General features: G+C 38.8%; 1 protein-coding gene across 3 annotated transcripts in view; it reads right to left on the minus strand.

Moving 5' to 3' along the window:
- The window catches only part of LOC117388933 (E3 ubiquitin-protein ligase SH3RF3-like), a 117,433-nt gene continuing 91,111 nt past the window's right edge, over nt 1–26,322 (minus strand). Inside the window, exons 7-11 of one of the 3 annotated variants that reach the window (XM_055230664.1) lie at nt 19,129–19,370; nt 11,403–11,734; nt 5,383–5,568; nt 4,935–5,107; nt 1–4,638 (exon numbers count right to left, since the gene is read on the minus strand). In XM_055230664.1, coding sequence (XP_055086639.1) covers nt 4,470–4,638; nt 4,935–5,107; nt 5,383–5,568; nt 11,403–11,734; nt 19,129–19,370 — 1,102 coding nt within the window. In that variant the 3' untranslated portion in view covers nt 1–4,469. The remainder of the gene's footprint in view (nt 4,639–4,934; nt 5,108–5,382; nt 5,569–11,402; nt 11,735–19,128; nt 19,371–26,322) is intronic. The other 2 variants (XM_055230666.1, XM_055230665.1) reach the window with 2 other exon arrangements.

Raw genomic sequence — 26,322 nt, forward strand, 5'->3', positions numbered from 1 at the left:
AAAACAAAGGCATTTATTGCGTAAAATGCACTTGACATGAAAAAACAATCAAATCAACCACGGCTCATCAGTACAAGACGATGTGTAATGACCACATGGTAGAAAGAGCATGACTTCAGCGGCACAAAAGGCCTATAAATATTCTGCACAATATAGAATCATTATATATACTTTTGACTTTGAGCTCCCCTTTCACAGCCAAACCCCAACCAGTCCCTGTGCAGTATTAAAGTCCACAGCACATGTCCATGAAACTCATTATTTATGTAAAAAGCTACAGAGGCCCTGCCCATTTGATCCCCCCCTTTCACTCACACTCACATACACACACACACACACACACGAGCGCGTCAGTATCCATAGGACCAAATATAACATCTAATTCAAGATGGTAAAGGCTCAGGCTTCCTGGAGGGAACAGAGATTTAAAGGAACAGTTTCATGATTATTTAGGTTTGCTTTGGTTATTTTTATTGTACTTAGTTACCCTCTCAGTCAACTATAATTCTACCTTTAAAATAGAATAAAGGAAAGAATTTTATCCAATTATTTTGTTATCCCATATCAAAAATGTTGTAATAATTTTAATGCCAATATGTAAATCACAATACAACTTTGAAACTGAAATTATTACTGAATAAAATATGCATAATGCCCATTAATAACCATAATACAGTCCCTTTAAATCTGTCAACTCACTAATACAATGTTATGTCCTGTTTTGAAAATGCAACAATACAAATCAAGGTGAAAATCTGAGGCTGAAACATTGTAGAGAAGTAGTATTTACAACCAGGAAGCCCAGACCAGTGACAAGCATTTTAACATCAACAAGGAAACAGAAAAACAAATGTCCGATCGGCGCTTCAAGTTATTTTACATAAAGTGAACACTGTGCCACCGCGGTTAGGTTCCTGATGTTGTAAACTCCCTCACAGCATAGACCTCAACACACAAAACAACATTTTCAAATATTATTCAAAATACAAATCAATACAAGAAATCCTGCCTAGATTTGAATACTGAGTTATGATCTGCTGGTTTGTGCCTATAGATCTAACAGAACATTGAAAGACACACATTATAGCCAAGTTGTTAAACCAGAACAAGAGACGAAACTGCTTCGATAGTAAACAGTGTGTGTTGGCGTTTATAGGCACTAGGGTCTGACTGACAGCTTTCAAAGGCAAGTGATTTATTTATACATCCATTGTTAAGTGGAAGAAAAGTAAAACAATTAGTTGAATGTAAACATATAAAGTCAGTACTCTCAGTGAAAATGTACAGGCATTTATCTTATGTGAAGTTTATTCGTTACTGTAGAAAGAATATGACATAAAGAAGCTCAATAGTATGGGCTTCACAGGTCCAATACTCACGTTGCTGTTGTGTCCTTAGGCAAGATACCACCTCTAGCGTTTATGAATGCATTAGTGTTTCTGTGTGGTGGTTGGGAGGGCTTTTGGTGCAATATGTAAATGCTGTAAATGTTTCACAGCGAGTACTGAATGTATATGTCTTACATTTTAAACTTGAATTTGTTTATGTGCTCCCTGGATGAATATGTTAAAGGTGCACTGTGTAATTTTTCTGGTGGGGTGCCCGCTACATCTTCATGGAGATGTAATTGCTTTGGCTGGAATGTTTCACAGTATGGGATTAAACATTTTTATCACCATGAAAACAAGCAGATGCCAAGTTACGGGTCAGATCTGTTGAGACCCCTGCCCACTCAGTAAGAATACATGTATTCAAGGTGTCTTTGAGCAATAAGAACACATGAATAGATGAAAAATAGTAAGTTTAAGGCCATACTGTGGAATATTCCTGTAGATAAGCAGGTAGTGGATAACCCATCAAAAAAGTTGCATAGGCACCTTTAAGAAAACATTTAAAAACATGACTAAATTGCACAATCAGTCAGTCTAGCCCTAGTCGGCTAGTAGCTTTTGGTTGTTCGGATGCACAGGATTACCCATGATGCACTGCAGGGAGATGAGCTGATTAATCCCCCCTCTCTCTATAATCATGTGTGAGTATTTACTTGGTCCAGTTGCTCTCTGCTTTTGTCCCTTCACAGCTTTAACACATTTTGAGCAGATTTCCAAAGGAACACACAAAGTACAAATCTCTTGAGCTTTCATCGACTTAAAGTTAATACCATCACAGTTGTCTTTTGCTTTTAGTTCAAAGTAAACACTCAAAGGCAGTATGAACACATTTTTTACATTACTCCCACTGATATTACTTGTCTTTTTGCCTCTTGGTCTATACAGCCCTCAGTTAAACCAAAATGATCACTAAAGAAAAAACATGAATCAATCTCATTTTCATCTTAGCATCTGTTATTATAATGTGAACAATCTCCAACACTAGTCATTGGTTTCAGTTTCCTATAAAAATCTATAATATTTAGTTATAATTTTCTTCATTGCTATGGCAACGGTGCTGAAATTTTCATAGCTCGAACCAATGTATAGCAATGGTGTATGTTCTCAATCTACAAGGTCTTCCCTCTAGCAGTAATACGCAATCAGGCGGTGAGAGATTCATCTTTGACATTTGTGCTAAAGCAATGCCTATTTTTGTGATTCTCCTGTGCTTTTATTCTGAAAATGTATCATTTTTAAGTTAGCATCTTCAACATTCCTATTGAAGGGTTCTGTGTATTATTAAGGCTGTATTTTTCAGTTAGTTCTCTATGCGTGAGGATGGAAAGTTATTTTGATATTGTATATTTTTCTGGGAATTATCCACAACAGCAGAAAGCATTGATGAGTGCGGTGGTAAACTAGACAAGCCTTCAACATGTACTTAAATAGCTGGAGATGAGTGTTACATGTTGTGTCAATATCTTCAAAAAGTCATGAAATCGTACAAATACAGTACCAAATCTTAGACAAATAGCACAAATACTTTGAAACTAGACATACAGCAAAAAATTGGCAATTTTTTTTCAAAGTGCCTTTTTGTATAAAACGTTTGGCGCAACTTTCACTGTCTTGGGATGTTAGGTAGGCTTGTTTGTGAAATGGTCATATTTAAATAATAATAATAAAAAAAACTAAACAATTAAAAAACAAAATGAAACATAAATTACTCCAAAACATCTAGCCAAATCGACATATAAAACATAATGCTACATGCACTATTATTACTTATTTAAAAATTGTAAACTTAACATGGCAATGTGCTTACAATGAGTTAAAATTCCTTTCATTTTTTCGTATCAACAATAAAGCACCCATATTCAAGTTGTGAGGTCTCGGTCCGAAGTTTTTGTGCTAGGTTTTGCTGGTGGATAGATGTCTTATAGAGGAGAGTTAATAGGCAGCTTGCATCTCTCTCTGTGCTTCTCAGTAGTCTCACACAGTCTAATAAATGCCCTCTGAACTTTGACCTTTGAACCCAGCACCGTCTGCAGTAAAATGATCCAAAGCTGCCATGCTCAGAGTGTAGGAGGGTCGGCTAAAGACAGGGTCAGCACTTCTGTCTGAGGATCAGTGGGATCAGAACTGGTTTCTCCAAACTGCTTCCTTTTTGTCAGTATGAATGTAGCTATGCACAAGGTTTATTGTGTTTAAAAATTTGTTGAATTTTTTTAGCCAAGAAAACATCAACAGTGATATTGGATTGTTAAGTGTGACATCATCACAGCTTGTTTTGGTCCAAACGTTCTGAGTTGCCCAGACAACGGCAGAAATAGAGACCTGCTGATGAATAAAAGACATCGTATTTCACAATAAAATCTGTCGTTTTTGCATTCTTATTTTAGGTGCTAAATTAAAACTGATTTCGCTGGCTCATTTTGTGCTGTTTTAAATCTGAAACTGGCATTATATAAAGTCCTAGAGCTGGTTGAAATCTGCCAAAATTCCATTATAGTGAATGGGGCTGGAATTACTTTGGACCTGGAAATAGCCAAAGTGATGACATCACATACTGTATGAGTATAATAGGTCAGAGTTTGGTATATTTAAGATTTATAAAAAAAAAAAAAAAAAAAAAAAGTTGTACCATTTAAATTTAATCACTATATGTCAATATGGGACAAATCCTTAAGTTTTAGATGAAGGATCAAAGATAAGGCATTTACCCTCTAACTGCTGTTGCTGTTAGGATTAGGCAATATTTGCTGTTACAGGTCGGTTGAGGTCTGTTTTCTAAAAGTCTTTAAGGCTATTCTGTTTCTTTCTGTCTCTTTTTGTCTTATAGCCTTGTACACAACCCAGTGGTGTGTAAAATGTTAATTATACTAGACATTATTTCAGTGTGTTTCAATAGGAACTTGCTTAATTCTAATGCGACAACAAAAACCAAGGAAAGGAATAACTATCTTTGTAAAGTTCAACCCCCTGGACTTTTCCTGCTAATACTCCAAAGTGCATTTCCAGAAGCCAGCCCTGATCCCGCTTGTGCACTGGTCCAACGCTTGTCCTCTGAGTGAGTCATTGTCCGCACTGTTCACTTCAGAAACTCTCCACAAAGCTGCCAGGAAACAGGCCTGTCTGCCCATTCCTCTGCAGTGTGCCTTTGTACCAGCCATCCTCGCGTTTCTTATGCACAAAAACCACGTCGCCCTCCCTCAGCTCGATCTCCGCCTCACTCTGGGGGGGGTATGGTACCACCACGCGATACCTGCCGGTCAAAACAAATGGTCTTTCAGCATATTCAAATTGGCCCAACATGAAGCTCTGTGGAACTAAATATAAATATTATTAAAAAAAAAAACAATTAAAAAAAATAAATAAATAAATGTCTATGGGGTAACCACAAAACTACTGTAATCATGTCCAAAATTCTTCTATAGTTATGTATTGGTAAACTAAAATGACAATAACAAACTAAATGTTCCATACAGTTTCCATACAGTTCTTTATTGAGTGTAACATTTTAAATCCTATAACCACAATAACTGTATATGCTGCACCTACCTCTCTCTGGACAAGGGTTTGGGCTCTGGCCGCAGCACCATTAGAGCATTGACGGTGCGCGTTGCCGGGGGTGACATGGGGAAGTTTGTATCCAAAGACCCAGACTTCCTGTGCAGTGGCTCCAGACCGATGGCCCCGCCGTCAGTTTCGATAGGACAAGAGCCTGCCCTGCCCTGCCAGTACATGTTATTGTTGAATAAACATGATTACATGAACATAGGCTAAAACGATTGCTATTAATGTAAAGCACACATTACACAATTTGATCTCACATATCTGAAGAGCCTACAAAAATATCTTCCATACTCTATAGCCTCAGATATACAGGGAAATCGGGACTAAATACGGTATCCTTGATTAGGTCCACATCAGTTAAAAAATATATTGTGACAGCTGTAGCCACAATAATAGTAATAATAATAAGAATAATTCATCTTGACATTCTCACCTGTGAGGCCATGGGACAGGAGCCTGAGCGTGGGTGGTAGTGGTGAGGGTGCGGGTGGGAGGGGTCTGTTGCCACGGCGCCCAGTGAGGGGGCATGGGTCGGCGGTGACGAGGGAGGGGAGCGTGGTTTCTTCTTAGCTGCTGCTCCGGACAAGAGCTTTAGCAAACCGCCAGCTTTTCTTTCTTTCTGTGGATAAACAGAAATACAAAAACTTACTGAGTTACATTGATAATATATTTATTTAATCATAAGTTATTCTTTACCATTTGTAAGTAAAACATAAAATAATAAGCATCAGAAACTTTAAAATTATTAGTCAACAATTATACGTGTAGTTTCTGTTTATTTTTACTTTTCACTTCTAGGACTTCCACACCATGTGCTGTCTACAAGAGTGCTGTAATTTTTACATATTAATCTAACAGATTTTAAGATGGATGCCCTTCCTCCCACAAGCTCGCCCATGAATCTATGACAAAAAGAGCACACTGGCTTGTATCTTTTAATGGTTAGTTATAAACTTAGTGAAAGGTTCTTACTTTGGTTATAACTGATTCAAAATGACTTTTCCCTTTCTTTTACAGAAACGCTCTAGAAATATCAGCCCAATATTTTAGAAAAGATAGGATAACATTTTATCTTCATGCTTCATTAATTGCAATGTCCCATGGTGGTACTTAAATCTCTTGCAACATAACAAACGTGTTTTGTTTCTTGTCACACACTCAGTCCGAACACTGCTTCCGATCAATACTCATCTCACTTTTTATTGACGCCTGAAGGTTTGGATCTACTGCTTCATAGATAAAGCTGTCATCCCCACTGCTGGAGACTTAAAATCAATTTAAAATCTAAGAAAGACTAACTAGTACTTGTATTATTATTTTTTTTACAATAAATATTTAACTGTATCATTTATATCAGGCATCCATCAAAACTTGTCTTATTATAATGGTAGATATTCTTCAACATTAGTATATCAAATAGTGGCTTAAAGGTGCAAGATATGTCTTATGGTGGAAGATCTGTCACTTTTTTGTCTCATGAAAATGCTATTGCTTTGCCTAGAATGTTCCACAGTGTTGTATGAACTTATCTATCTTATTTATTCAATTACAGGTGTCTTAATTACCTACAGGTGCTTGGTTTGGTGGTGTCATTTGCTTGTCTCCATGCAGATTGCTAAGCTATATGCCATTCTGTTGAACATCATCAAGACAAAACAACAGGTCTAAAGAAAAAAGAAGGTTTGGACATTCCACCTTAAAACAAATATAGTTCCCCTTTTTGTCACAGATGGTAACCTATGAAATGATACCAAAAATTTATTTGTATAAATGTTGCTTAAGTTAACTTATGCTACTATCAAACCAAATCTGCAAACTCCTCAGACCAAAACAGGGCTCTTTATGATGTATGTCATGGATATTTGCAAATAAACATCACACTTTGTCCTCAGTATCTCGTCTTATCCCTGATCTGTTGTTCTAATGCCAGCTGCTGCCTCTAACAGGGCCTGGCAGCTCTGCACCAGCTGATGTGACTCCAGTAACATTGACATGGATTCTGGATAAACTCTGCACTTTTTTACAACTGAGGAGGATGCTAATTTAAAACTGCTGCCCTCCAGCAAATCAATGTTACAAGTATATCAGGCTCAGTAAACAGCCCCAGTTCAGCTCTGAATCTTACATCAAACATTATGGTAATCATGAAGGCACACAGGCTGGATCTTGTTATGTGATGTGGTGTCATAGTTTGAGCAGATGCAATGAAATCAAACACTGTATTTACATCTTGCCTATGCATTTGTGCGACTGTGCGAGCAGTAGACGGGCAAGACACAGTATGGCAACTAGAGGTGTCTTGTCACAACCAAGTGAGTGAATAAACGAGGCAGCAGATAATAAAGTGACTTTGATACTGATACTGATACTGATACACAATTGTTTATACAAGAAAAGTTGCATTATAGCAACCTTGGTAATGGTGGGTTTGTCTCTATTGCTTTGTCTGGAGAGGTGAGCCCACAGACAGTAAGAATGCATGTTTTCCATGGTAATTTTAGAAATAATAATAACACGATTTAAATAAAAATATGCAACATAAATGGGTTTAATGTCATACTCTGAAACATTCCCAAGCAACAACATCTCCATGGAGACAAGCAGGAGATGGTCCCTCACCAGAAATGTTGCCTAGTGCACCTTTAAAACGCAGTGTCGTTATCATTTGGCAAGGCAATTACTCAACTCGACATCACTGTCTATTTGAGAAATTTATATGTGTCAATGAATGATTAAACGTAGCTTAAACATTTTAGAGAGGAAGATCACAATACTAAAGTGACCATGGTGTAACTACTGAACTTCAAAACAACATCTATTGCAACCAAGGGAGTAATTGTTTTTTATTAACCTTTCCAGAAGCTACACTTTGGTGAGTAGCACTGTTCATTCAATATGAATCTTTATATTTATATCTTTTATCATCTGAGCTCTGATCCCCAGTTCTCTTACAACACTGAAATACTGTAGTGCTTCTTAAAGATTCGATGAAGGTCAAGTAAAAAGAGAAACATTAAGGATTCATAGTTTATTGACCGGTCTGATAGAGGGAGGTGGGCGAGAAAAATGCTGTGCAAAGCAGGGAAGACTATAAAACCACAGCATACAGGGACACACACGCACACCCACGCACACACACACACACACACACACACAATGCAGAGACCAGAATACGACCAAAAAGATACTCACTTCTGGCTATGAAAGAAGGGGTTTGATATATATATATAAAATCTTTGAAAGCTTTGAAAGACTTTGGTGAGGATAAAAGGATAGAAATATATGATAATGCATGTGAATCAAAGCTGAACAAAATGATGAGTACTTAAATGAGCAAAGTATAGGTGGAGTAGAAAGTGTCAAAGTCACCTCTCTTTTCATCTACAGGCTTAGAGTAGTATTAAACCTCCCCATGATGTGACTATGCTTTGATAGGCTGCAAAGTTGTGACCAAAATTGCCACCAGAGGGCAGTGCGCATCAAGGAATACTTAGATAAAGATGTAGGCAGTATGTATGTGATTATTCATGATGAAGTGCACCCAGACGCATTAGGTTATCAAAGAGGAAATATTACTGAACCAGTGGGAAAAAGCTACATGTTTCACTGTATTTTGTTGCACTGTATGTTGGTGTAGATTTTAAATGAACTGCCAATTTGTAAGTTCTATTTTACAGACTGTTTAAACACTTTGGTCAGTGAACCTTGGTGAGTCACAGGTGCACTAAATATATTTTGTGTTCAGCTTATTTGAAGTTTTAATATTTGTTTAATCACATATGAATCATGTACGATTATGAAATAGGTTTGACTATACAAACAAACAGTGATTTGCATAATGATTTAACAACCCTCAACAGCATTAGAATATGAAGTTGGTGCTCTATTTAGCTGGATCATGTGTTGCTACAAAACTCTACAGATCAATGTTCCACTATGACACGGTAGTCAGGAATACAGATGTATAAAGGCTATCAATCATCCTTTTAAAAATCCAATCATCTATAGAATTTACACGTTAAAACCAAAACTAAATGTGCTTTCTTAACTATTACATTTGCGTTTACATAAATACAGCACGCAAACTAATTTAAATGCAGTTAAAAGACACACTGACATAGCTTTAAGTGCTATTATTCCAGCCTATTTGGGATTTTATGTCTTGTCTGCAGTCCACATTTGACAGTGATTTCATTAGGAAGTTGCAGCTTGTTATGTGAAGACTTCTTGGAGACGATACAAACATGTCCGTTGTGGTATGTGTCTGTAATGCTGGCTGTAGAGACAGTGTGACCAAGAACTCAGAGGAGATTATTCAAACTATGTCGAGCTAGACCGTTATCTGAGCAGTTTTATCATCATATCATGCTTTGTAACATAGATCCAGTCTGCGAGGCGTCTGAGCGACTTAAATATTTCACATTTATAAAACAGAAAAAGGATTACAGCTTCACTAATGGGTTTATCAGTGCTGTTATTTTTGGATTGCCTGTTGATGTGCGTGCTGATTTGAGTTAGGGGATTTGCTCCCCCATAAAATGCTTTTAACATCCATGAACCAGGAATTCACCAAAGCTAAAACTATATTCAGTGTACTGTTAGCATGGCAGTTGTTAGTAGTGGTGCGATGGCAAAATTCTGCTCTGACCGCTGAAAGTTGGTGAAACATGCGTATAAACATGATACAGTGAATAATTAAGATACTAGGAATGTGTGAGGGAAATAAGGGATAAGTTGAACCACTATTTAACATGAACTAGTTCAGTTTTTCATGTAAAAATCAGATACAGTGTCATGTACAGCCAAAGAAGATATTGTTACTTTTTATACAGAGAATGAATCACTGAGTCTCACTAATCCTAGGTTTCTGTTGTATTGTGACCAAGGATCAGAGAGAGCGCAAAGTCATACATTTTGAGCCTAGATATTGCAGTTATAAGAGTAAAAAACATTTCTCCTAAGTTAAAAGATCCCAGCAGCAAATCATGTAATGGATACTGTATTTACAGTTGCAAAACTGACCCAGTGTCTCCAAAATATATTTTTTGCACATGCAGAAATACTAAAATAGGTTACATTATAAAAAAGGGACATCATCTAACATACATTTAAATAGCTTAATTCCTGTATACGCAACATGACAAAACATGATACTATTTAAACATGTCTAAAAAGCAAAATTTGTATGATTGTTTGTTTAGTGGGATGCTATAAACAGGACTGCTGCTCCATAGTCAAAGAGCTGTTTGTCAGTTGGCCATGTACTTAGATTAGCTGTCCCACACACTGCAGCCAACACAGCAACAAATGGAGCATAGACAGATGCCATCCTTTAGTGTCAGCGCTGCTTGATTTACCATCTTCAGCTCAGAGGGACCCACCAAGATAGAAAAACACGTCATACCAAACCCTGTCATAAGAAGGAACCTGCAGAAGCAAGGCGTCAACACACCTAGCTTTCACCTGCTGTGGTGCTAGAGGCAATTAGACTGGTTCTGACACCAACAGAATTCGATTACAGTCTGCTATGCCATGTATTGTACTCGTGGGTATGCAAATAAGCAGAAAAGGTCACATATTTTGGTTGTTAAATAAGGATTTTCTTGTATCTACATTGGAATCAGCGCAGGCATTGGGATTAATTAGTTGATCCAATTAGCTGCACACTATCCCCTCAAATTCCATCCGTCTCTGTGCATCAGTGGGCGATGATAGTTGTAGGAGACAGTGTTTGTGTGTGCCTGTAATAGAATCTGGATCTCACTTTTGTAGATAGTAGACAGTTCACCACAATAGTCAGAGTTCTAGTGCTACTTACTGCATAGTTGGTAGAGTGTTCAGCCACTAACCCAAAGGTCAGCGGTTCCTTTTAAGAATGCTCCTTCTTTCATGTAAAAGTGCTTTGTGCGTCCAGTGGAGGTGGAAGAGAGCTTTATACTATATACAATATATGTGACAGTTTATGGTTGTTTTCAAAGAGGTGTGGAAGTGGATAACAATAGGGATTAAAATAACACAGGCTCTCTCAATCAGATCAACAAAAAAACACTTGTCTTTAAATCAATCAATCAATATGACTTTATTTGTCCCTTAAAGGTGCTCTACATAACTTTCATGGAGGGTCTGCCACCTTTTTTTATCTTTGAGACGTTATTGCTTAACCTGGAATGTTCCACATTTCCATAGTGACAAACAATGGGTGCTACCTGGCCATGTTACTGGTCAGATCTGTGGACAGTAAGAATGTATGTTTTTAAGGTATTTTTGGAGCAATAAAACACCTGTAATTGAACAAAGCCTGTAATTGAACAAAGGCATAATAGACATGTTTAGTGTTATACTGTGGAACAATCCAGTCAAAGCAGTGACATCTCTATGAAGAGAGGCAGGTGATAGAACATACACAAGAAAAGTTACAAAGTGCACCTTTAACATATTACAATTAAGACATACCTTCTCTACCTTAGGTGCGAGTCCTCCTTGTATGGTCACATGGGAGGGTCCCGGTGATGGCGGCTGGACTGGGCTGGCGGGTTCACTGTGGAGGAGGGCGGCTGACATGTTTGGGGGGGTGAGGCAGGAGAGAGGGGAGGAGAGGGTGAGCAGAGGTCTGGAGGCGGGGGAGGAGAGTGGAGAGGGTCCCAGACTAGGACCAGGGGACACCATGGAGAGGGGGCGACCAGACTGACGGGAGGGGGAGCAGCTCTGAGGGCGCAGGGGAGAGACGGCTACGGAGGGGCGTTCAGGGCTGCCGGCTGGAGGACTGTGCACTGAAACACACAAACCTAATACATATAAGTATATATGAGTGTAAGAAAAAAAACAAGCTAAATAATGCTGTTTACAGTTTTCTTTAAGCATTTTCTAAGCAATGCCTTACACGTATTAAAGCTGAGGTACCTGACTTTATTTGTGTAAATGAGTAAATGTGTTTTCCCCCCATAGAGTATATTGTAAAAAGAAGCACCCAGGAGTAAGAGCCACAAGCAGTATTAGAATTTACTGCATATTGATGTCTATCCCATTTTCACTTAACTGCATGAAAAACGTGTTCTAAAGCCATACATTATGCATTTCAATATTATCGATGTGCTAAGTGTTTGTGAGGGCTAGGAACTAGTTAGATATATCTAAATACCTACTTCCTATCTTCGCCATTTGAAAATCAAGTATTTGCAGCTCAAATGTTATTCACAGCGGTAGAGTGCTTTCCAGCCAATAAACAGGAATTATAGGTTTGACTCTAGGCCGTTATGCCATGTATGCACTAGTGACAGTCAGTCAATCTAAAGTGCCACAGTGCTGCTGTGAGTGCACTTGCCCTTTAATGTACTGGACATTGTATCCCATCTCAGGCCCAAAGTATCAGGGATAAACTCCAATACCACATAAACCTGACAGGACAATTGACAAGAGAAGCGAAAAGTGATGCAATAATGATGTGTAATTGAAGTTCAAAAGAATCAGTCATATACTAGTCCCACCACAAATCCAACAAAGACAGGTGATTTGAAGTCTTATTACTGATGGAACAGGCAGACTTAATATTGGATGTACTGTACATTTGTGGAAAAAAAAAAGAAAAAAAAAACTATCAAAGGACTCATATCTGAGGAGAATGAATGTGTAGTTAAAGCAGTGAATGGTCGAGAATGAGAAGTCAGTGGATGGCCGTGAATCTTAAGGAACTCATGGTATGTAGTACAAAACGTCAACTTGTTCAGACATCACTTGAAATTATTAGATTTCAAATGAAAGTCTTTAAGCACAAAATAGCAAGCTTTCTACTTTAAAGAAGACCTACTGTGCTTGTGCCTGCTATATAATTATAATCTACGACACCCACCAATCATTATGTTGTAATTTGGACATTTTAAAACTCAATATTCATCTAAAACAACTTAGTAAAAGAAACAAGTCTGCTAACTTCTGTGTTAGAAAACTGCGGTGCCCAATGGAAGCTGATGTCATCACAACAAAGAGCTGTGAAGCTGTCAGCCCCTCCTATGGATAGCTGCACATTTGTTTTCATTTGTACCAAAATGACTATGGGACACTGCTGAATCCTACGCATTTCACAAATTAAAAAAAAAAAATACAATTGGAGAACAAAGTTATTACAGAGCAGTGGGTGTACATCGGTGGTGGTGAAAATGAGGGATTAGCAACATGGGGTCTTGAAATTAAGTGACTAAAGAGTGCTCAAACATGCACAAATCATCCAAACACAACTTTGGGTAAGTAAATGATGAGGAGAAACAAATATAATATGGTTAAAAGCTCTGAAAAGATGCTGCTTTAAAACACAAATGTTCAAGAAAGTGAATTTTGAAGGTTGGTCATAATAACAAAGATATATGCATTATTTATGAAGGTCCCTAACAAGCAAGAATCTAGAGAGAATAACCAGAATAAAAAAACCTAGAGAGAATAACCAGACATTGCTTCGTTAAAAGGTTTCAGCCTTAGAACAAATAAAGCAGTTATGTCAGCATCTTAGTGTGGCATTTTGACTCCAAGCTCAAGCTCTCAACACACTAACACAGTGTGAAATAGCAGAAGTATCATGTTCCCTCATTCCCACTGGCACATAATCCCTTTTTATTAGAAACACCAACAAACAGTAACCACATAAGTCTAAACTAACCCCTGAAGAAACCTAAACTTGCTGTCCTGCACTCTGCATACTTGTCTGAGTCCTTTAATCCCCACAGTACATGAAGTACAAGTGAGGATAAAAACATACTCCCACATATGCACTCTCTCTATATACACAACATTACACAACATTACAGCCACCTGCTTCACTCTAGACCAGAGAAATCCCATGAAGACGCTTGTGGTCATGTGACAACAACCACCAAATGCCAAAACTATGCGCATGCTTGATTTTGTAATGGGATCCAGATGCAAATGTGTGTGTGTGTGTGTGTGTATTTGTGTGAGAAAAAGAGAGAAAGGGAAAGAGGTCGTGGTGCTCTGTCATTACGCCTCCATAAAACAAAATGGCAGTGATGTCATTCAGCTGAGTGTGGTGTGAGTCTATGTGTGTCTGTGGTAATGCACATTTGTACTAGAGCTGAGAGTCTCGAGCTTTTCACACCATGGAAAATACACTATTTATCTTAAAAGTGCGATCTAAAATGGAGTTATATATTAGCATTAAGACTAAAGCTGTTACAAGGAGTAAGTCTGAATCTGCACAGGCAAAACCAGCAATAAACCCTGCCTAAACTAGGTCTAAGCCAGTTACACAGGAGAAATCTAGGACTAACTCAGTCAGCACTAGCTAGGCTGGAACAAGGTTTACAATAGGGCTAAACCAACTCACAACCAAGGAAAATCTAGAACTAAACCAGAACTAAACTAGGTCTAAACTATGTCTTTGCCAGGGCTAAATCAACTTCAAAATAGAAAATAAAGAACTAAGCCAGACCTAAGCCAGGATTTATCTAGATCTAAGAACTAATCCAGGACTAAGCAGTGATCTATATAAATGGAATAATGTCCAGTAGACAGGACTCAAAAGGGATAAAGTAAGATCTAAAATGTACCTAAATGTTTAGAACTAAAACAGAACTAAACTTTGTTTAACAGGGACAATGCATATGAATGAACACCTGTGCAGTTGTAAATATGCTAACAGAAAGAGTTTCTATCCAAACCCATACAAAAGAATTATGTAAATATACATAATACTTAAAAAAAAAAGGTCTAAAGTGAACTAAATCTGGACTTCAACTGCTAACGCTGCCTGTACTAGAGTGCCTGTGTTTTTCTTGGCAATACTTCTCTAGTCCTGAGAAAAACCTTCAATGTTTTTCTCCCACAAAGCTACGCAAAGAAAAAAGCTGAGAAATGGGCGCTGTGGAGATGAATAGGCCCTGAGTGGAGAACAAGGTTGATATGATCTCAGTCTTGCAGAAAACAGAGAAGCGCGCACGTGTGTGTGTGTACTGAGAGAGAAAGAGAGCAGAGGCAAGAGATAAAGAGAGAAGAGAATAGAGAGATAGAGAGAGGAGAGAGAGAGACAGTGAGAGAAGGAAGACAGAGGGATGAGCAGGCACAAGCTGTACTACAACATAAACAGTGTGCAAATGTTGTGACCGTAACTCATGCAGCTTCATTTCAACTTGTACAATGACCTAGTTATAAACTGTACTGTACACTGCATTGCATAAAGACAAGTAACACCCTATCTCTAAGGGAACACACAGCCACCCTGCGGAGGAAACCCATTTCGGCTGTTTGTATCAGCGATCTTGTCCTTTCCTTCATTACGCAAAGCTCATGGCCATAGGTGAGGGTAGGAATGTAGACTGACCGATAAATCAAGAGCTTTGCCGACAGTCGAACAGTCCGACACAGTGACAGCATAACTGGAAACGCTGCGTCGATCCGCCTCGAGGTACTTGAACTCCTCCACTTGAGGCAAAGAAAGACCTTACCAGGAAGGCTAAGGAGTGTGATTCCCCTATAACTGAAACACCCCTCATAATTGAAACACCCTCTCATCCCCCTTCTTTGACAGAAGGACCACCACCCCAGTCTGCCACTCCACAGGCACTGTCCCCGAACACCACGCAATGTTGCAGAGACATGTAAGCCAAGACAGCCCCACAACATCCAGAGACTTAAAGTACTCGGGACGGACCTCGTCCACCCCCGGAACCTTGCCACCAAGGAGCTTGCCAACCATCTCACTGACTTCAGTCAAGGTGATGGACGAGTCTGCCTCTGGGTCCGCAGTCTCTGTTTCTTCCTCCTTGGAAGGCGTAACACTGGGATTGAGGAGATACTCAAAGTATTACATCCACCATCCGACAACATCCCCAGCTCGCCACCTGCACTGTAAACTGTGTTGGTGAGGCACTGCTTCCCCCTCCTAAGGCGTCGGACGGTTTGACAGAATCTCTATGAGGCCGTCCGATAGTCCTCCTCCATGGCCTCCCTGAACTACTCCCAACCCCGAGTTTTTGTCTCCTCAACCCCACGAGCCGTGGCCTGCTTGACCCGCCGGCACTCAGAAGCCCCACAAGCCAGTAAGAACGGCATCCCTTCCGGTGTCCACTGCCGGGTTGGGGGGTTGGTGCTGCAACAAGCACTGCTGAACTTATGACCACAGCTATGAGCAGTTGACAACAGAGGAGGAAAACATGGCCCACTCGGAATCCATGTCTCCCGGAGGTGTGAATTGCAGACCCCTTGTGTCCTTGTGCCACATGCACTGATGGAAACCCTTGTGTTCGAACATGATATTCGTTATGGACAAATTGTGGCTAGCACATAAGTCCCGTAACAAAACACCACTTGGGTTCAGATCAGGGAGACCATTCTTCCTGATCACACCCCTCCAGGTCTCACTGTTGTTACCCACGTAAGCGTTGAAGTCCCCCAGTAAAACAACAGAGTTCTGTCTACTACCCCTCCCATGGACTCCAAGAAGGCTGGATATTCTGCACTGCCGTTTGGCCCATAGGCCGACACAACAGTGAGAGATCTGTCCCCTCTAAGGTGCAAGGACACGACCATCTCGTTCACCGGGGTGAACTCCAGTAACATGGAGGCTGAGCTCTGGGGCAATAAGCAAGCCCACAACAGCTCGCCGCTGTTCCCTGCAGGCAATGCCAGAGAAATGGAGAGTCAAGCTCCAGTCAAGGAGTTCTAGAGCCCAAACTGTGAGTGGAGGTGAGGCCAACTATAACTAGTCAGTAATGGTCAACCTCCCGCATAAGATCAGCCTCCTTCCCCCCAGCGAGGTGACATTCCTTGTCCCCAGAGCCAGACTTCATGTCATGACTTCATCATCCGGTTGTCGAGGCCTGGTCACCAGGCACTTGCTGTCAAGCACCCACCCCAGGCCTGGCTCCAGGGTGGGACCCTGGTAACACCGGTCCGGGCGACATAACAGGCCTTGATTGTGTCCTCATCATGAAAGGCTTCTGAATCCCCCAGGACCTGTTTGCCATGGGTGACCCTACCAGGGGCATGAAGCCCCTGACAACATAGCTCCCAGGATCATTTGGGTGCTCAAACCTCTCCACCACATTAAGGCGGCTGTTCAAGGAGGGGTGTGATTAAAAAATTTTCTTTATAAGTCTTTAAAGCATTGTGAGATAATTATACATAAACAGTTTACGTACCTCATATTCATAAGTTTCATGTATTCAAAGAGGGAGTGTTATGCATTTTTTTGTGATGTGATAACGTTGTTCCCTCATCAAAAACATGCCTGAAGAGGTTTTAGTGGGCCTGTCACAATAACAATATGGAAAAAAATATATATATACAAAAAACGTTAATATTGAAACAAATTTATACCACTGACCCAATGAGTAGAATTATCCATAAAAACTATTCTACTCTTCGAAATGTACAATATGGTTTAAAAACACAAACAGCAATAAATAAATAGCAGAATGAAACACTTTGATAGTTAGTTTGTATTTATAATGAGTCATAGAAGTTATTTATTCAACCCTCCACAGCTCAAATCTAATCGTGCAACAGGAAAAAATAACAAAAAGTTTCCAACTAGTACTAAAAATGATTGTTCCATCTAACATATATTGAATGAGAAGTCAATATCGTATTTATCGTGACAGGCCTAGGTCAGATGTCATTCATGCATGTTTAAGTAATTTTGCAATCTCTCCTGGGCCCTGTTCGAATCCCCTTATGGTTAGCTATAAGATTCTGTGCAATGCTCAGCCCAGAAGCCTACACCATCCATGCTCCCACATGAGAGTTCTTTATAAATATACAAAAGCATCATACAAAACTATACACAGCTTGACAAACCTGATGCAATGTGCAGTACTTTCATTAATGGTATGCATGCCGTTTGTAATGTGAGAGCGCTATGAAGAAGGAGCAAAGGAAGGGGGGACTAGAGCATTAAAAACTGAAGTGAAACTTATTAAAACTTATAAAACATCTTTTTAGAGAATACAGCAATTTCAAAACAATTAATTTTTTTTATGTGTTAGCTGTTAATACCCCATCGAAGTGAAAATACCCCTATTAAAAAAACAAACAAACAAAAAAAAAAAACTAAAGAAAAAGAAACAAAAAAACATTCGTAATCTTATCAATAATTAAATATAACCCTATAATTATATATTACCCTCTAGTTTAACTTTCATCAAAAATCTAACATAGCCATCTGTGATTCATAATGTAACTGCATCAGTTTGATCCTCAGCCAAAATAATTCTTTGATAGATATATACCACAGTAAATAAATAAATGTAGGTGTTGCATTTAGATGCATGCTGTGTTGGAGAAGTGACAGACACCCCACCTAGAGCGAACTTATTCACATTTTTTTCTTTCACTTTTTAACAGTCCCCAGAGACACATATAAACAATCATCTGTCCCTTCAGCTGGATCTTTTTGTGATGATCGTCTCCTGACAGCTGCTTGTCATTCACATTGGTATCACTGCAAGTTCACCATTCACTCTAATGCATTTTGATTCTAGATACTTTCTAGATCTTTCTCATGAACTTTCTTAAACAGAGTATTGAACAGACTATTTAAAGGGGCACTGTAACTTTTACGGTGGTTAATCAGCCATTATGATCTCCATGGCGATGCATTGTCCAGAATGTTCCACAGTATGGTATTAAACTCATCTATCTTTCATTAGGTGTTTTATTACTATAAATGACTTCAGTAAAACATTAACATGGTTTGTCTCTTCTAAAATATTCCACAATTTGGCATTAAACTTTCCTCCATGGAGACATGCAGGTGACACCATCAGCATTTAGAGACACCTCCAGTAACCAATAATTATTTTAGAGAAATATATTCAGTGACTATTAGATTAGTCAAATAATTGTTTCTATTATAAGATCTTTACTTAACATTTTCTTAATCATATTAAGAAAGTTGATGACAAAAACCTTCTTGAAAAAATCTTTTCATTGAACTCACAAAATGTGTATCTATCTGAATTAATATCTATCTGTGTTAATTTTTATATTATGTGTTTTGTTTTTAAAAAAAAACTACAATACCAGTGTATCTGCTAACATTTGCGCCGCAAAACCATTTCAATGTTAATGTTTAATGCCACTTGAATATGCATCTATAAATAACTGTAAAAATGCTTAGATATCAAATTCTTTGTATCACTCCTTTACTACTGTGAAGGTATAGATTTCTGCTTACCCAGCTGCATGGAGGTGCGTTGGTTAACCGTGTGCTGACCGGACCGGAGGCAGTTCTTGAGTTGGGCGGCTGCACTTTGAGGCGATGAGGCAGGACTGGTGTGGTTTACAGAGTTTATGAGAGGTGTGGACGGTCGAGACGAAGAGGGACCAGGGGACGAGGGGTCAGACACTTTACTACTGCTGCTGCCCCCTACTGGACTGGACAAACAGCTCCGGGAGGAACCCACTCCAAATGGGGCCCTACAGGAGAAACAGAGGGATGATACTTTTGAGTTGAAAAGTCATGGCATTCTATGTGGGGATCAGGCAAATTGATGATTGACATAGGCTAAAATAATAAGCTGTGCAATTTCTCTACCACTCACTAATTTATCAAGTTGTGGAATTTCGTTTTGGACCATTCTATGTAAATTACTATATAATACTTATGCATATGTCCCCTTATTCTCCTTTCTGAGCGTGTGTTTAACCAGAAATGTTATACAACTATGCTGTAATCATAGATTGTGCAAGTGAGTGTGATGTCACCCATAGCGTCCGGCTCTAGTCAAATGAAGCTTGTCAAGGCAGTTACGGGGGTGAATTTGGAGCCAAGTTCCATATTTGGAATTCTGATTGCAATTATCATAGCAACCAAAAAGCCAATCTGGAGCGAGGCTGATGAAGGTAACGTCCCTTTCCCTGCTCCCTGCTAAATGAGCACTGTGGGCGCTTAGCAACACTGTCAATCAAACCTGTTGCTAATGCTAGTAGGAACAACCTTGGGGAAAAATGGATCACATAGAGTGGGTTAATACAAACATTTTAAGAGCAAAATGACAGGCCTTGGAATGCAGCGGCTTGCAGGTTAGCTCTGTCCATTTATATATACAGTCTATATTTCTATAGTAGGGAAGTACTTTATCTTTTATGGTATATTCTTAAACCTAGGTCATGGTTCTGTGCCAATATGCTTCATTCAAAATAATCAGTATATTCAGCTAATGACCTCAAAAAAGGTTGCACTTAAAATATATATTATGTTTAAACCAAACTAAATACAAATACCTCCACTTTTACCTGTGATGCTCTCCTACAGCCTCATCACACCTGCTCACCTGTACCACTTACACTTCTGTCAGAGTGAATGATTCCTGTGATGTTATCTGAAGCGCGATCGGCTCTGCTCTGTGTCCTGCTGTAACATACATGAAGCAGGGCACTCATGTTTCAGCCCAGAGACTGCTGAATGAACAGAACAGAGCACAGCCGTATTATTGACTCACTGGTATTCACAGTCTTATGGCTTCCTATCGACTTCCCATCACATACACAGGGAGTTATGGCGCTCACGGTGAATGGGAGCATCCAACAGCAAGATGCAGTACGCAGACAATGCTCATTCACTTGTACTGCTGCTGAGAGTAATAGGAAAACTAATAGGAAACTTGAGTTGGATCAATTTTAAGTAGGCCTAAAGGAGCAGACAAATGCAGAGTTGAGATGCTGGGATGGAAGTGTTGGTCTTGGTTCAGATATCCTCACATTTATAAGGCTATAAGCAGTGTGAGTTTATACGGAGCCCAGTGTACCAAAACCAAGCAACAACACACTTTTAACATTGTGAGGCTACATAAAATAGATAAAAGAATAAAATAGTACATGCCTACAACTGTGTAGTAAGCATACAAAATGACAACATGTTTCACATCAACAGCAGACTCATAGCAGAGAGTGAAAGAGAACAATATAATGAGATACAAAATTTGAAATGAAGATTTGTTCGTACTTATAATTCTAATGCTTAAAAAGGAGTTTGACCAAGTTGCCATCCAGAGAAAATGCTTAAGGTTCTAATCCTCTCATCATAATTGTAAAGAAAAGAAAAAAAAAAACACTACCTTTACACAACAACCTCAAAAATGTACAAATAAAAAACAACATAATTTTTACATTTTAAAAAATCAAATAAAATCCAACTTCAAATTTTACCTGGAAAAACATAGCCTTCAAAAAAATAAAAAATAAAATAATAATAATCACTGAATTGAAAGGTTTACTGTTGTTGTATTTTTTTTATTTACTGTTGTAACTACACAGACAACTTAAACAACCTTTTGTGTCCCTGAGTCCTCGTTCTGATTTGGTGCAGTTTTGGCAAGGTCTGCTAACACTTTCCCCAGCTCCACCACTGGCAAAGGCAGAGGAGCGCCAAGTGTAGAGGGAGGGAAGGAGAGGAAGGAGACAAAGGAGGCAGGAGGGAAAGAAGGAAAGGAGGAAAGGGAGATGGAAAAGAGGAGACAAAGAAGGAGGAAAGGAGGGGAAAAGACAGAAGGAAGGAGATAGGAGACATGGGAGTAAGGAAAGAAAGAAAGGACAGAAGCATGACTTAGGACATAGGAAAAGAAAGCAGAAAGAGAGAGAGAGGCAAACAAGGGAGGAGAGAGGATGAAAGGAGAGAAGAAGACATGGAAGAATGAATAGAAAAAGCGATAGAAGGGTAATACAGGTGAATAAAAGGAGAGAGGGGGACAAAGAAAGCGATAGGAAGCAGGAGGAGAAGAAGAATGCTTGGGAGGAGAGGAAAGACAGAGACACAAGAAGAAAATGAGACATAGGAGGAATAAGAGGAAATGGACGCATGAAGTAGAAATGAGGCATATCAGGAAAGTAGAGAAGAAGATATGGGAGGAAGGAAGGAGAGAGAGAGGTAGAAGCAAGAAGGGTAAAATACAGGTGAAAGAAAGGAGAGAGGGAGACATGGGAGGACGGAGGGATGGGAGATGGGAGGGAGAGAAGAAGACAAAGCAGGAAGAAAGGAAACAGGGAAAATGAAGGAGAGGCAGAGGGAAGGACACATAGGAGGAGGGAAGGAGACATAACAGGAAGGGAGTTAGACACAGGAGGGTGGGCAGAGGAGAATGCTAGCGTAAAAATAACAAATTGCCTTTCATTTGATTAGTTGCCCAAGCGTTTCTCTTTGTCTGTCTCTGTGGCAGGTTGCATAACGGCAGAATGTGAAGCAGCCATTGATATCCTTTGGAGGGGACACCTGCTGTTTTTCAGGTTGCATCTCCTTCATTCATTTTCTCTTTCCCCATCACCTCTCTCCCTCTCTCTCTCTCTTTTTAACAATTATATTTTAAAAGTACAGTATATAAACTTCACCTGCATCCATGGAAATACAAAGTTAAAACCATATACTACGGAACATTCTCTGTGTAAATATATATGTTTTATGCCATACTGTGGAATATAATAGCCAAATGATGAGGCCCACCTCCAGGCCAAATAAGAGTCAGGTTTGTGGAGCTGCAAGCCCGCAAAAAGATGCAGTTTTGCTTGCTGCAATCAGAACATCCGTAAAAAAAAAAAAAAGTTACATACTATGGAGTTGAATATTGTGAGAATATTGTACTTTTTAATAGTAGTTAATGATGCGTGGTGAGGAGGGGGCTAAGCAGTGTATGTGTTTTTATCGGAGTTTTAGTTTTAAAACTGTTCCTCTTTCAAAACATGAGACTATCTCCCTCTATCTGTCTCTCTTTTTTCCTTGCTTTTTTTTCTCTTCTCTTTATTTCTCATCCAAATCTCTTTCTTCACTTTGAACAGCAACTTCGACCTGCCTTAAATTCCCCAGTCGTCCATTCAGCCTCATTAACCCCCATCATCTTTGTCTATGCCACTTCTTTCATCCTATTATTTTGAATATATTTTTACTTTCCCCTCCTAATCCATTTTTGTATCATACCTTGCACATTCACTGCACCACAGAGCAGAATACAGATGAGGTGAGCAGGCTGTGCAAATGTTTTTATGCACGCAGCAATAATGACAGTAATTAAATTGCCAAATATGATTCCCGTACACCATTTTGTGTTTTAATGGCTTTCAATACTAGCATATAAAATGTAATGATGAAAATGATTATCTTTTGTATTACGCTGCAGTAAAGTAGGAGTTGAAAAGGATATCTTTTGTTTATAGTTTTACATAAGACACTGTAACCTACCCGATATATAGGTGGTTTTCAGATTGTGATGATGTCATACTCCCAGATGGGGGGCAAGAGCCAGTTTTCCAATGCACCATGCACTTTGACATGAAATATCCAAAAAAGGTAAATTCACAAATGTTGAACCTGATCATTTCTATACAGCCTAGTACTTGTTATATGTAAACAAAAATCAGCATTTAACAATATTAATTTTAGCTGCCCATCTGGCTTAAATAATAGAAATAGCTTTTTCAGCATGTTTTTAGATTTTTGGGTTTGTGTTGTTTGTTGGACCAGACAGAGAACAGTGTATAAAGGTGGTAAAGAGCGTGGAGAGACATTCAGACGCATAAGCATAAACAGCGTCTGGAATATGTGCTGCGAATATAGGAAAGAAATATATTGAAATACTGATCTGAGAATGCAGATTGTACTGTCTTCTATTAAAAATATATATATCTAAAATACTACAAAAAGAGCAAATTAAGAAAAAAAAAATCATCTCTGAGACAAGGGTACAAATTTTGTAGGTAATGTAACATTTTCTATCTCAAGATAAAGGTATGTTTTTCTAATTATCGTAAATAAACCTAGAACACCGCATTGAAGCTTCAGTTGGAAAAGCTCATCAGCAGTGTAGACATCAGAATTAGTTGGTTCTCAAAATATATCTACAATCTTTTCCTCCTACTTTAACAATTAACTAATAAATTTACTTGCTGCCTAAAATGTTCCGACTCACAAACAGTTAAGTAAAAGCAACCATCACTGCATTGTGTTTTGAACAGCAACAAAGATGTATCCATGGCGGTCTGTTTTGTTCTAGGGCACTCAGGAGGGGAGCATTTGTTTCCCGCGGTGAAAAGCTGCTGATAAAAACCCATTATTTTGTTCCTTGTGATGGCCAGAGGTGAAATCAGTGGGACAGTGGTGTGGAGAGGAGAGTGCTTGGAGAAACTCAAAGAATACATAATAAGAGCAATGGAGACAGCACTGCCAAAATACTGTTTTTTATAGTGCACTATGGCATGACAACACAATAGTAGAATTACATACATTTGCAAGTATTACTGGAGTTCTGCCAGCTGTGTTTCCAACTTCGCCAGTAAATTATGCCGGGAAAATGACATTGAGAATTATAGCTACAAGGGAGAGGCTGGATTTATATAGCAACCTCACAATATGGAGAAGGTCAGGGCGGTAGTGAAATTATTGCCTGATTTAAATGCATTCATAGCAAAGTAAGGTGAAATGAGGTGCACTCTCACTCAATAGTAAGGGTATGAGTGGACTTTTCAGGGAGATGCTCTGTATGTAATAGAAAAGTTTTGACAGAAGAGGTACAATCGATGGTCATATTTTAGATCAAGTTGAAAACTGTCTCTATATAAATCTACTGCACTATTAGAAGAGTAGTAGATCTGTCACTGCAATCTTAAATTAAAGATACAGGTTTTGTTTTTTTTCTGGTACCACCTACTAGTCTCCATGGAGATGTTATTGATTTTTTTCTGGAATGTTCAACAGTGTGGCATTAAACTTCATATATCTTGCCTTTAGTCAATAAAAGGTGTTTTTTATTGAGGAAAAAAAATCATCTTTACTGTGAGTGGGGCTTGCTTTTCCACACATCTGACTTGTAACTTAGTGCCACCATCTCTTTGTCATGGAGATAGATATGCCAGTACGCTAAAACATTCCATGCAAAGTAATAGCAATAAGCATCAAGTCAAAATCTTCACATGGAACAATACATCTAGAGCATAGTTTCCTGTTCAGCCCAATTTTTTCATACACTTTAAATGGTGAATGCAGAAGCCCTCAGTGAGCCATAACATCACCAATGCCTTGTAAGTCTGGGTAAATATAGAAGGTAATCCAATACTGACTATCTTCAAAAAGTGATCCTCTAAAATGCTATATATACACACACTATATTTTCCGAGGAATATAAAGACAGGTACAAGTGTAGGTAAATTGTAGAAAAAAAAATCTTAACAGACGATTGCATTCGTTGAAGCCTGATTTGTCTGCGCGGGAATGAGACTTAGCGACACTGGCTCTACTGTGCCCTGGCAGCCTCAGTGATATTGATGATAACTGATGGAGGGAAAATAGCCTTGGGTCTCCTCAATAGTTAGGGCCAGTGCAATTCTGCCTCATATCTGTCTGTGTGTCAACACAAAACCTGTTTGCGCGGTTTGATAAGTGAAGTGTCCAATGAAATAAAACCATTTTAGAATCGGCTGTGTCTTGTATCTTTGGACAAATTGGGGCAGTGTTGAATTCCAAGACTTTTGGTTGAGAGTTGTGTAAATTTGTTTATTTTTAAGATATTTTCTATTACTTAAACAACCTATAATATGCTAAATTGAGATTTTCTAAACATTTCCTTGTCAAAAACACAGCTATTTTTAGTCCATTTAAACCAGTGCACTTGTTATGGATATATTTAAATTATAGATTAACTTGTAGAACAAAATTATGTAGTGAAGGTGTTTCAGTCTTGTTCAAAAAGTTTGAATGATTCATAATAGGTTTCTAAATATCAGATTAACAAGTCAACAATACTTAAATGTAAAAGTTATGATTGTATGTAAGCCCTTGAAGACCAGTGACCAGATATCAGTCACTATTTTTCAATCTTTATTTATTTGAAAATGTGTTTACAAATCTTGTTTGACTAGTTGACTAGGCCTGTCACAATAAATACTATATCGACTTATGGCTCAGTTTATGATTGCTGGAACAATCAGTTTTGGGGGTCAATATTTATTGTGGGTACTTTTTTATGCTTTGAGCTGTAGAAGGCTGAATTAAGAACTTCTGTAACTCATTATGAATGCAAGCTAAGTACTTAAGTTGCATTGTACATTTAGTATGTATATTTAGAATACTTTTTTGAGATAATTCTGCTTTATGGTTTGGTTTCAATATTACTGTTTATGGTCTATATTTACTTTACAGCAATAAGTAGCACAAATCAGCTGCCGAGGTTGCTCTCCCTCGCGTTGGCAACCGGTTTGATTGACAGCGTTGAATAGCTTTGTTCCAGATGGGCTCTTTGGTTACTATGATACTTATAACTGCTACCCTCGATGAGCTTCATTTGACTGGAGCTGAACGTTACGGGTGACATCACACACTCCCTTAGCCCACTTCTTTATACAGTCTATGGCTGCAATAGAGATATTTTTCCCTTCAAAACCCATTGGT

This window comes from Periophthalmus magnuspinnatus, chromosome 21, assembly GCF_009829125.3.
Source record: "Periophthalmus magnuspinnatus isolate fPerMag1 chromosome 21, fPerMag1.2.pri, whole genome shotgun sequence".
NCBI classification, from domain to species: Eukaryota; Metazoa; Chordata; class Actinopteri; order Gobiiformes; family Gobiidae; genus Periophthalmus; species Periophthalmus magnuspinnatus.